The following is a 13,719-nucleotide window of genomic DNA, read 5'->3' as shown; positions in this document are numbered from 1 at the left end:
GAACTACGAATCTTATCTGCTAAGGTTATTAGTTATTGCTCCACAGTCCTAAAGCTATTTCGATGGTGGAAAAATATGCAATTCTGACGAGAATAGATTTGAAATTTCGCACTTATACGAATTGAAATAAAAATGATTTACTCAAAAACACACGTGGCCCGAATGTACGATTATTTATAAAACTGCGTGTGTAATACGCGTATAAATTCAATATATTGTAGAATGTTCACAATTCATTCCTGGCTTATCTCGCTGATCGAATTTAAATTGGAGTTAAATCAGGCGTGTAACCGAGATCGGTAAATAGTTAATGAATCTGGGTCCGAATCTTTGACTAGCGTATAAATAATTACAGAAATCGTGCGGAAAAGCAAGAGTTGAAATTTTCTGCGGTTCTTCTTTCACTTGTATCGCAATCGGCTCGTTTCTCAACCTCGCTTACGAGCATTCCATTACAAAGTAGGTACGTGCAATACAATTCGATAGTACGCTGGTTTTTTTTTTTTTATTTGGGCTTCAGTAACTACGGCTGTAGAGACTGAGCCAATTCTATACATATTTAACTTCGTCTTCCGCGTGTGTATCGTTATAGAGTGTGTGAAATGGATTAATCGTACAATATTTATGTACGATCAATTATGCCGCGAATAACCGCAGATTTGCAACGTTCCGATTCAACGAATCGACAACGTGCGGTGAAAATTAACGTAATATTGAACTTTGACCAGTCGAGAAAACCACAGAGCATAAATCTATAACGATACAGTCGAGTTTCTATTAAATATTATTATTCACCACACCTAAGTAACATTTTCTGAGTGTCCGGTAGTTTTTTCGGAAACGAAAATCGCAAGTAAATTCAACGATATTACAAACGAAACTGTCGTCTTGATTATCTACCAATCGTCAAATCAATCGGCAATCCATCTCCGTCCAGAAACAGTAATAATAGAATTGAAAATTTTATCCTTCGACTTTTAATTCTCCGTGAAAGAAAATTGATTTCTCATATCCATCATAAATAACGGTTATAAAAACGCACGGTTGAAACTCACAGAATATTCACATGATATTATTTGTACTCGTTGAAAATCGGCGTAATTTTTTATTTCTTCTTTCTTCCTTCTCAAAGCCTTGTATCGTTTCTTTCGAATAACGAGGCGTGGATTTTGTACAGTCAGTGCAGAAAAGTATAGTATACATACACCGCGGTATACTTTCGACTTTCGTAATTCAACAACTACCGTTGTTTCACGTGTGTGTGTGTGCGTGTCACGAACAACCGATCCAACCGATCTACCGCCGCTGTGGCGTCCATCGACCGAGCGACGCCATCGGCATTTCGTGATCACGGTGAACGACAGTGGCCTTGAATGTTTTACGTCCGGAAATTCGATGCTTTTTACTATATAACTCCTCCTGCATGCTTGTGTCGAGAGTTTGAGAATTCAAGGAATAAATAAATAAATAAATACAAAGATTTCTGTTAAAGAATGTCCCGATATATCGACCGATTTTGAGAGGAAAATAAGAATTGCGATTATACCGTCCACACAATGTAATAAAGTTTGCTAAACACGTGAGGTAAAAATTATTTTCCCATTGCGAAGACCTCGATCTTTCATTTTAAGTATGGATTCCAGATGTGAAATATTGATTTCTTCCACGTAACTAATGAGAGAAAAAATAATTTTATTAGATAAAGTTCACTTCGATTTCAACGATCAACGTAAAAAAAGACAAAAGGAAACTTTATAAGTAATAAATTAAGACTTTGGCTATCGTTCGATGTATAGAATCGAAATTTTTCGATTCAGATATGAACTCGGAAAGAATTTGGCTTTTTTTGGCTTTTTTTCGTTGACCTGTGTTATCAAATATCATCGATACAAACGTCGCACGTTGATAATACAATACGAACCGTGTAAATATTCATGCACATTTCTTCTGAAATTCTTCACGCGTACGAAATTTAATATAATAATACTACGTATACTTAATTCGAATTTAATGCTCTCGCGTGCTGCAGCGGTTTAAATTAAACACGGGTAAATAAATATACGTACTGTTGAGGTTACAACGTTCGGTTATTATATCTGTACAGGTATAGTATAATAACATAATTCACGCTGACCGAATTGCCTACTTGAAAAAATTTCAAAAGTATTACAAGAGTTTGTTTACATGCCCGTGTTTATTATTCTACCTGCCTAGTTACACGGTATCGATAACTTCTCTTCGCATATTTGTTACGCACAGCGCTTGTATAATATGACATATATTTTTATATTCAACCGCATACCTCGTGCGAAATGTGATATATTCTGAAAAAGAAAAAATGATATCGAAAATTGTACACAGAAACGAATCTAAGAGAATTAAAAAAATTAATAAGTAAGTTTAAAAAAAAAAAAATAAATAAAATAATTAAACGCGCGGAAGCGGTGATGTTGAATGGCGAATAAAAAGTGCGATACCCGTTTGAGATTCGAGAGGTATCAGGTGCGCATCGGAATCGACACAGGGTACTTACTTAAGTACTCTGTGAGGCAGGCGGTTGGTTCGATGAACAGTTTTAGCAATAAAACGATTACGAGAAGGATATATCTGGGGGCTCTTCTCTGCAGAGCTGTTGGCGTGCTGACACACTTATCCTCGCAAGTGGTGCATACGAATAAGAAGAATAAGAATGAGATTGAGAAGGTGAGGAAGAAGAAGAAGAGGAGGAGGAGGAGGAGGAGGAGGAGGAGAGGGAAAAGGAGAAATCAAAACGGCATGTTTTTAAAATCCGCAAAAAAATTTGCCCCTCGGCGTTACTCGTGCTACGGATTGAATTTCACTAATCCGACACGTGCGATTCGCTCTATGCGGCTGCGTGATGAATAATTATTTATTTACGCATTATCTCAAACAGATACCTACACGTTTTATTTAGTTATGAGAGTTTGGCGTGTATTATAAATACGACAATTTCGACACGACTTTGGTTTTTGTAATACCGCGTTGATTTATACATGCATTCGTTTGTTGTAATCAATACTCGATACGGGGTTATTTAGTTTACGATAATAACTTTGAAACGTTATTACGAATGTTATTTGTATATTTTATGCTTTTAGAGAAATCGAGAAAATTTTAACAACTTTTAAAATTTTTGAAAGGATCGGTGCAGGCTTACATTATAAAGAATTTTTTCTCTTTCCTTTTAATTTTTAATTGTACATAAAAACCAATCTCGAAAATATAATTAGTTGGTCTTTAACTAAATTCACGACACATTTTTTATTTATTTATTTTATTTTCTTTTGTTCGTTTTACCTCATCGATCCTTTTCATTCCTCTTCTACAAACTTTGAATATCGTGTTAAAAAAAATTCTGTATTCACGAAAGTTTTACGCTGCGGGAAAATCCGAAGCTTTATTATCAGACCGCAGTTTAAGCTTCACCTCGCCTCGGTGCATCTGTTGTATATAAAAAAAAAATATTATATTACGCCTATGATATGCCAAAAATAATTACACGCACGAGTTGTTCTCTTCTTATTCTCACGTCGCTCTTTCAAAAAATTACAAGCATGCCGTGTATATACGTATACATGTACATACGTGTCTGTGTCATTCCGCACGCACGGCGATGGTGTAGAATTTCATTAATTCTGTAACCTGCCGGTGTCAATGGCAGGCAGACGTCTCGGCATCCGATATACGCGAAACTTCGGTCCATGCTGCTGCTGCTGCTGCTGCTGCTGCTGAAGGTGAAGTCGAAATATATCCTTGACAACGGTTTCCATTGTAATCTGATACCCGCGTCTCGTTTGTCTTATGCAACCACCGTGCAATGCACGATGCATAATAAGGTGGCTCTGCATGCACGCCGTGCGTGCATTCGTCCATTCGCGGTTTGCACGTTGCAACGAGATCTAATTAATTACGCGTTATATGTATTATTTTATACCCACGACCGTGAGACGTAATAAGAAAAGAGTTTATTTTTCATATATCCGCGCAATTATCATCGTTATTATCATCCTACACTGGCCGTAATGTAGCAAGAAACAAACGGAAGTTTTTTATTCAGCTCGGTCGGTGTGTAATTTATTGCATGTACGAATGTACGCGAATTTTCTACACTTCGCAAATACTATACGCGATGAAAAAAACGCGTCGAGTTGGATAAAGTTTAATATAGATTTTTAAAAAAGGATGACGAATGACAGTTGAACCGTTTTTAATTGAAACGAAAAGGAAAGTAGAGTAAAAATTCCTTTCCGTGATTGAGAATCAGCAGAATTAATTCTTCGTTACTCGATAAACGTAATCCTGCGTCGGAATCGTGTTCGTACGACACGCCGCAGGCCAGACAGACGTGATTATTTTGTCCGTGTACCAAAAACTCCGCGATCGGAATAAGAATTAGCGACCTTCTCGGCTTGTTAACGGATGTAGATATTCGCACGTACAGAGGAAGAAACGCAAGCAAACCGTAAGCACGCGGTCTGTGAGAACGAGGACTTCGATTTTTCATCGTGGCAATTCTCGTTACATCGTCAATTTTCACGCTGAGTTTGTGAGAAAAGGAAAGAGAAAATTCTCGCGTTTCGCTTCTTCGCGTGCGTGCATCGAGAGGAGAGCTGAAATTGTTGAATGAAACGGAATTTACGATTTCAGATTCGCCGTACCCGCACGCAGAATGGCTTTTGTATCGTACCTCGGCGTTATGTGTTCACGCATGCGTATTCGTGTAACGTATTATACGCTGCATTCGCACACATGCGCTTTACGTATACCTAAGCTGAACGCCGTTGTGGTTTGGAATGCGGTTTTCTCGAATATGCGTCGACTTCCTGTGGGACACCTTAATTGCACTCCTCTCCGATCTCTCCAATCTTCGCAAACATCCTCAAGGTTCGTCGCAACCCGTCAACGACGAACCTCTGAAAAATCGACCCTACAATTTTGCTCCCAGCCAGAGTTATTGTAGAAATATCGCTTTCGCGGTGTATCTAGTTTTAAATTAGGTTCGAGTCCGTTTCTAAACAAAAAATGGAAGAAAAAAAAAAGAAACTTTGTCGTCGTGAGTGAAATTTCTCTCACGAAATAAGCTTATTACTTATATAATTAAAGACACTGGCAAATATTTCTAACGCAATTTATCATGTGGCGTACGTATCGTTAAGTTAGCGAACGCGGACACTGCAATGGCGACTTACCTATTCGGTCAGTCATAAGCGCGTAACGAATGCGTCACACAATGAGCAATAATTGAATCGAAACTAATTATCATCGCGAATCGACGCCTTGTACGATATTATAACAATTGAATTATACATATATATACATAACTATATTACATGTATGTATATTAGACTCGTCCTTCGGAAGAGTGAAATCGAATTTCGAAGGTCACACTCCTCAAATTGAATCGAAATGATTAAAAAAAATTTTTACATTTTTTACCCTTTCGATATTTACTCGTCCGTAAAAGCCTTACTTTTTTCAGAAGAAAAGCATTGATTTTTCCAAGTTTTTAATCCGCAATGCGTACTGGATGCAAAATAAAAAATGGTAAAAACTTTTCTAAAAAATCGAAATGAAGGTGAATTTTTCACCTTTAAAACGCTGATTGGCTAATTTGGCTGTCTCTATTTTTGACTCCGCTACCTTACTTTTAGTGCGGTAAGAAATTCGAAAAAGGAAATTCTTCGCTGAAAATAATATGATATATCAGAAATTAATATGATAAGATGAGAGGAGAAGGAAGATGGGATGAAGATGACAATTACATGTATCTAGACGCAGAAATAATTATGCACAACAAGATGCCAATCAACTTTTTTGCACTGTTTGGAATATCGATGGTCAAACGATCATACGACGAGCTTATTTGAAAATATCGCGAAAAAATGCAAGTGTTTCTTCTTTAACCGTTTGAGTCATAGTCGAAATGAAGTGTTCTTACCATCTATTTTACGTCTATTTTTTTATATCTAGAGAACTTTTCAACATATTTCTTTGCGCTTTATTTGTTGCTATTTCCGATAGCAGGGTTCCAATACTCTAGTGTAATCATTGCAATATAACGTCAACTATTATTGTTAGAAACAAATTAATTAAAAAAAAATGGTGGAAATTGATGGCACAATTCGATTCCTAGAAAGTTGTACATTAATTACAAGTTTTCGGGATCGCCGATTACGAATCTGATATCAGATTTGGAAACTTCAGTAGAGCGAATTCAATCAGGAACCCCCGAAAACCCCGGCATACGGTGTTTTGATCGTATTTGATTAAATTTGAAATTTTCGTCACGCCATATTGGATCCGCTGTCCCAAATTTTGAAAATCTACTTTTAGATTCGCAATCAGCGACCCAAAAAATCACAGAACACTATTTTATTTAAAAATTTGGGTTAAACCGTAAGACGTCGACGCTTCAACGCTGCGAGCAGAAGAGTGGAAATCAAGCCAGTTTCCAATTGCATCGCAGCTTATAGAAGAGCCGAGATCTCTTCGAGTGTGTATCTGCGGACACGCAGCTCAATGACGTTCAATCCCAAGGCACTCTTGAGCTCACCTCAGCTCATCTCCGTAATACCGCATACCTGGTCTATACCAACCAACCTGTGCTGGAGGAGAGCGATAGTTAGATATATCCTGCAGCTCGTCGTCCTGGTTGACTCTGCGGGAGGACGGCTACCTTGTCCTTCTGCGGGAGGAGAAGAGGAGTGCAACGACTTCTCATTATGCGTCGCTCGTTGCGTTTAGTTGTTGCACGATGATCTTCCCGTCGAATCGCCTCCTCGAATCCTTCAATCGTGCGAATCATTGAAATTTGCATTACAACAACCTTGAGTCATTTGAATTCCGACTCCGCTTACTTGCGGGCCATTGAATACGTATATTTTTATCGTCATAATTCCTCCGATTTGTTAAAAAAATTTGAAGAGCTTTTTTTCTGCTTTTGTCCCAATTAATTCCTCCTTTCTGTTAATAACTTTCACCTCGTTAATTTGTTCATCGGTTGATGCGAGAGTCGATTATTTTCGATATTATGATTGTAAGAAATAGGCAAGGTTTCTCCTGTATATATTAGACTGGCCCAAAAAAAAACGAAGAATTTTTTTTTTAATGGTACTGTAAAAACATTGTTCATGACGACAAATAAAAATTATCCTGAAAGTTTGAGCCCTTAATATTAATATTAAGGGGTGTATCGTTACAGCTATTGATTTTTTAACAGTTACCGCATTTTTTTTTAACCAAAATCCGTCAATTATCAATCTGAAAAATTTTATCAATCCATACTTTTGAAGGAAATTAAATTTCCTACAAAAAAGCTCTCTTACTAAATTGACGTAGATCGAGCCGTTTCCTTGTAATCGTGCCTTAAACATTGATTTGTTTTTTCAAATTTTTGTTTGAATTTTTGATTTTTGTAATTACCAGAAAAACCAATATTTTCATAGATCAAACCATTATTTTTGTGGGAAATTTGATGCTCTACAAAAAAGGTCTCTTGACATTTTTCATGAAATTCTCTCCCTTAAAAGTTATTCGACATTGAAATTGTATTCAAAAGTAATTTCAATGTCGAATAACTTTTAAATATGGATTGATAAAATTTTTCAGACTGATAATTGACGGATTTTGGGTAAAAAAAATGCGGTAACTGTTGAAAAATCCATAGCTGTAACGATACACCCCTTAATATTAATATTAAGGGCTCAAATTTTTAGGATAATTTTTATTTGTCGTAATGAACAATGTTATTACAGTACCATTAGAAAAAAAATTCTTCGTTTTTTTTGGCCCAGTCTAGTATACATATAAACATATATAGGGCATAACTTTGCTCACACCTAGATGCGAAAATACGTTAATCGGTATGTGGAATCTAGTGCCAGGTCTTCGACCCTCGTGTTTTTTCTTTTTTTGTTTTTTTTTTTGTTTCTTATTTGACACGGACTTGGAAGATAAATGGAAAATTAGAATAAAAAAGTAAATAGCAGTGGTATATTATAAATAGAAAACTCGCGTTTACACAAACTCTGCCTCATCCGAGGCTGTTAAAAATGTTTGATCTGATGCCAATACTGAATTAATTCTTGGAAGACGTGAGAATAAACAACGAAGAAGAAAAAGAGATTTTTATCTAGCTGCGAATACATTCGTCGTTGAATGTTTACGTACATAAATAAAAATACGTGTGCAAGTTTTATCGCATTCTTGTGTTAAATAAAAAAAATTTTTATCAATTTTTTACAAGAAAATACACAGTAATCGATACAAGTTTATAAGTAGATTGTAGTAAAGACTGTATGCGATTTTTGCTGTAACCGCATGCATCACGTGTGAAGTCGCGGCTATTGTTTTTGTTGTCGTTGTTGTTGTTGTTGTTATTATTATTATCATCGTAAGACTTGTAGTAATTTACGGCAATTCGCGGCAATTTATGGCAATTCTAACGGACGATGGAGCGAATTTACTACGAACTCGGAGAGTCTGTTGCTCTTGCGAGGTTTTACGCTCTCGCTTGTTTTCTGCGGGCAAAACTTGCGGTTTGAAAAATAGATTTGAGTTACAATTTAAGTTTCCACAATTGAGAGAAAAAAAAAAAGGTAATAAATCTATAGGAGCGTTGAATGTGCAATATTGTACGTTCTCGTTTCATTTCAAACGTATTTATATCACGCGGTGAATATTAATAAATTGTCTTGAAACGAGGGAGAAAAGAAAAATGGATATATTTTTTTCAAACTGTAACTTGTCCTTTTTTGCCCGGTATCTTTCCGTACAAATTTTTACAACAAGATTGGGGTGTGTGTGACACGTCTGTAATACGTAACAACGTAATATTGGAGGGTGATGTAAAGTGTAAAGTTCGCGAACAGGAAGAGCTTCTTATCGCGATACGAGTTAGTAGGTACACGTATACCTGTATGATGCACAAGCATGTGTATAATACAGAGCGGTTTTTATTTGAAGCCGGATGCGACGATTGGCCTGTTAATATTACCAACAGGACCCTCTGGCGCCCGAGCAAATTCATTCAAGTCTTATAGCCGTGGCTCCTATACGCTTTCTTATACAGGGTGTTGAAAGTGAAAACGAATTTTCAAGTCAATCTCTCTTTTTGTTTATGGATTTATAATTCGTTTTCATCTATTCGTACAATCAACGAAGTATCGAGAAATTTTGAAACTTGCCAACACGTGCGGAGAAGTTGTATTTAATATAAAAAATATATTTTCCAACTAACAAAAGTCTATGATTGTCGTTTCGCTCAGATATACGTATATGTAATACATATACATATTTTACACATTTATCTTTGCGAGTAAAATTTTATCTGCGACAATTGAACTATTACCCTGGTATTGATTCGTTTATTTATATCTTATCACTTGTGATCGTTCTACTATATTGACGATATTAAAGGACGTTGCACCCGTTTTACCGTGCCCATGATGTATATTTGTGTAATACGTGACCCAATCATTGACCTAAACGTATGTAACGACCCTAAATGCGTACGGGTACCGTTACTATCGTCTTAATTATTTAGGAGTGGTTCGTTCAATGGAATAATAATCATGAAGAAACAGAATGAAAAACTAAAATATATACGTAGGGTACCTACTGTAACCGATCCATTGTGAAACAACCTCACGGGGCGAAGCGTTGGAACGTGAAAATATTTCGCGTCCTTTGCCAAGTAGAGAAAAAAGAGAAATAGCACGCACAAGGAATCTCGTTTCGACTAACTGCTCCGGCTCAGGTATAAAATTACGCCCTAATTTATATCTGTAGCAGCGCCGTTACACTTTGGAAAATCTTGAATGATCGAGAAAAAATGATAATTTTTCTGAAGGCTCGGTAAAAAAAAAAAGCTATTCATCGTCGACTGTGCTAGATTTTACAATAATTCCACACGTTTTCAACGATTTTTCGACATTTATATTTCAAAAGTCAGTTTGGGGGGTGATCGGCTCTCGTAAGCGATAAACTGAGATCATGAATTTCTCTCAAGGCATATCGTTAGTATCTTTCGTCCATCCTGCGAACCGAGTAATCCGTATTCGCCTCACTGATCAAGGATCCGTATGAAAATGCAACCCGGAAACTGTTCGATACGTTTATCGAAGAAATTCCGACGAGCGATTTCTCTCCCTGTTATTCAGTAGACAGAAAAAACGATTCACACGTATTTGCACCTCTGTACACAATATGCGAAAATGTGTGTTCGGCCCTTCGGCTGTTCCCCATTCCGGAAATTCCTCAGCGTTGTTAATGCGCGTACGTACGTCCACCTACATATGTATAATCTGCGGAACGCTGTGTTCAGACGTTGCTATACACGTGTGTCTATATGTGTATAGACGACTGGCTGCAGAGCACAAAGGATGCAATATGAGCGCATTCCAAAGCTCTCCGCTGCTGCTGCTGCTGCTGGTTCGATGGTGTTGCGGAACGCCGCGCCGCCCCCGCCGTCTCGTAGCGGGTGGGAACAAAGGGGGAAAAAAGTGTGCGAAGAAGATGAGAGAAAAGCGGGGGATCGCCAGACGGACGAAAATTACGCTTTAAGGGTGAATATTTTTATTCCTGAGACGATGTGCAGTCCCTCGCATACTTTGGAAAGCCGTTCCCAAAATTCACGATCAGACAAAGAGGCTTTCCGAGCGCAAAGGCTTTTCCGATAGGATAAAAAAATGGCCACAATTACGGCCCTCCTCATCGACAGTCGCATATTTTCGCCTTTTCCAGTCAAACCTTTGAGTCAAACGTTATTGTGCTGACGCAACGTTTCTTACAAGATAGTATCGTATGGTTTTTAGGGTCGCTGATTACGGAACTGAAAGCAGATTTTGATGATTCAAGATAGCGGATGAAAATTTCGAATTTGATCGAAAACAGTCAAAAAACTCTATGCAAGGGTTTTCGAGGCCGCTGATTTGACTTTCCGTATCGAATTGTCAAAATCTGATTTCAGATTCGGTGTCAGCAACCCCAAAAACCCCTAGACACAGTTTTTTCTCCAGGTTCGATCGTGTTTGATGTTTTTGTCCGCTATATCGGATCCGCCACCTTGAATTTTTGAAATCCTATTTCAGATTCATAATCGGCGACCCCGAAAACTTATAATTTATGTGAGACGTGATATGTGTAGAGGGGTAACTTTCTCGGAATCGAATTATTCTTTCAATTTTCACAAGTTTATTTCAATCAATTTGTTTCTAACAATAACAATTAACGTTATATCGCAATAATTACTTTCGAGTATTGAAAACCCATCAGTATTCTATCAGAAATAGCAAAAACAACCGCAAAGAAATATATTGAAAAGTTCTATAAATATACAAAAAATGGATATGAAATAGGTAGTAAGAATTCCTACATTTCACTACGACTCAAAGGGTTAGATAAGAGAAAGTGAAACCGTTAAAAAGTCAGCTAACGCAGACACAAGACATTTTTGGAAAACGACCGATCAAAACTGTCTTTCAAAATTACAGGCAAGGAATTCAAAAACACTCGATTATTGATTGATTTTTCTTAAAAATCCGCAAATTGTAATACGAGGAAACCGTTAAACGGGCGTTAATTTTTCTGAACTTTCGACTCGGCTGTGCGTCATCGTTGCCACAGTTTGAGGATCCTGTGCACAGGGTGCGTTTCATTTTTCAGGAGCGAGGGTCGAACTCATCACGAGTGAAGGGGTTGATGAATAGGAGGAAGGGGTCAGAGGTTGGGAGCGGGACAAAACGGTCCCCAGATCCTTGAGACTCCTCCTCGCTTTTGACGATTCAGCTAAATCGAAATGTTTACACCAGTCATCTTCTTCACTCCCCCTTTCGCGTCTTCCATCATCGCGATGAGGGCGAGGTCTGGAACTGTCGGAAATACTCCTTGAGTACCGTGACTTATATGTATACACATCGGAGGGGTTGAAAGAGGGGAAGATAAGAGAGAACGACGTTGCCGGACGAGACGGGCATAAATTAATCCACCCGGGGATCACCTCACGCGAACATCGCCCCTGTATTCTATCGCCTTTTATACAACAATCACTCAACCACGATTTTCATATTACCCAGGAAAAGATACCCGCACCCCGATGCTCGAAGCTCACGCACTATTTTGAAACACTTTTCCGATCGCCTATCGCTTAGAATAGTACAAGAACTTCTATTAATATTAAAATTAAAGTTTGCATTAGTAATCGTCAAGATTGTCGTGCGAAATTATTTAGGATTACAGGAATCATGAGAAATACGTAATCAAGGTGTCAATTTTACTTAAATTGTCGAAACAGCAACTACTCTGAAAAACTACAGTAGTATACGACATTGAAGAATCCTTAATTCCGAGTCTCGAAGTTGGAAAACTGATCGAACAAAAAGGGACGAGTTGTACGTTACCTACAATTTCCACCAGTTTCGTCGCTGTTTCAAATGTTTTCATTAACTCAGCGCATCCTCTGATCAATAACCATTTCGTAGTATCACGATTAACAGTATTAAATTTGTACCTACCAAATTGCTAAACTAGAGAGGACGAATGAGAGATAGCAAAGATTAAATGAAAAGACGGTTTCTCCGATTAATGACACACTTCTCAGCATCATAGTTTTTCCTTCGCGTCATACACCATTAAACTAAAAAAAAAATTATTTGTTTTCACGTTATCGTACAATTCATGCCGATGCGTGCTTGCAACCATCGAGTGTGTTTGGTTTACTACACTTGCTACGCCGTATATATGCCACGAAGGTGTTGTGTATAGACTATAGATATATAATATAAAAGTACCGGTTCACGCATAATGGTCGACGAGTGATACGCAATCCTCATACACCGTGTGAGACCATCGGTACCGGGAATACAGCAGCTCGGCACACGCGTGCTTGTACAGGTTGCCTTATTGCAGCCCCCGTGCAGACCAGCGTGAATAAATTATCGGTCAATTCGGTTGGGGATCGAAAATAATGGAAGTGGAATCAGAATTCGTCGCGCATTGTAATCGGTGTTGCATAAGGATATCCTGTCCGAAACGCCTCCGCATCCCTGTATGCAGTATTATTAGTGTGTTCACTGCTGTGCAGTTTGAATGCACTTAATAACGTGTAACAACAATCGAACGAGGCACCGCGAACCGTGTGACGTAGGCGAGTATATCCACGTAGTGGGTATTCTGTCAGCAGTAGGTTACACAGCACCGTTGAGCTTAAGTGGTTGGATTGTGCTTTACAGTTAGCCAAGTGAAAATGTATTGTAACAGTAGATTTGACGTATGCCTGGACGTATTTTATGCACAACGTGTTGCGTACCGTATCTCGTAATTGGTGGTTTTTTAGATAACGATTGTCGGACCATAGTTAGCGAGATTTGCGTGTAATTGAAAGTAGCTGAACCCCTAACTGCGAACGATCGTGAATTTCGGATGTACGAAGATAGTTCAATCATTGCATGGACTTGTAGGTAACTCGGCAAAATCGGTATTCGCAGAGTCTGGTCGGACACTTCCTTCTGGTAATGAAAACAACACACGACTTGTTCGTCGTGGTTACACGGTACGAGATTTGATCAAACGTGTGTAAGGTATTGCAAGATCCCCCGTGATAAATCTCTTGACGTATTCGCCAACGTAAAAATAATTTTGCTAATCGCAAGTCGACTCTCAAACGATCTAACAGATTGTGATATTCAATTAACTTCACAC

The 13,719-nt window shown here is 38.1% G+C and overlaps 1 protein-coding gene across 4 annotated transcripts in view; it reads left to right on the top strand.

Annotated features, from left to right (window-relative positions):
- Positions 1-13,719, top strand: part of LOC124178662 (signal-induced proliferation-associated 1-like protein 1) — a 68,362-nt gene that overhangs the window by 2,995 nt on the left and 51,648 nt on the right. For 2 of the 4 annotated variants that reach the window (XM_046562184.1, XM_046562181.1), the window contains one exon: positions 10,380-10,586. The exons of the other annotated variants lie outside the window; for them this stretch is intronic. In XM_046562184.1, the coding sequence (XP_046418140.1) occupies positions 10,404-10,586 (183 nt within the window). In that variant the 5' untranslated portion in view covers positions 10,380-10,403. Of the gene's footprint in view, positions 1-10,379; positions 10,587-13,719 lie in introns of those variants that run through there. 4 annotated transcript variants of the gene reach the window in all.

This window comes from Neodiprion fabricii, chromosome 3 (assembly GCF_021155785.1).
Source record: "Neodiprion fabricii isolate iyNeoFabr1 chromosome 3, iyNeoFabr1.1, whole genome shotgun sequence".
NCBI lineage: Eukaryota > Metazoa > Arthropoda > Insecta > Hymenoptera > Diprionidae > Neodiprion > Neodiprion fabricii.
The sequence above is the reverse complement of the archived record's forward strand: the minus strand, read 5'-3'. Positions and strand labels throughout refer to the sequence as shown.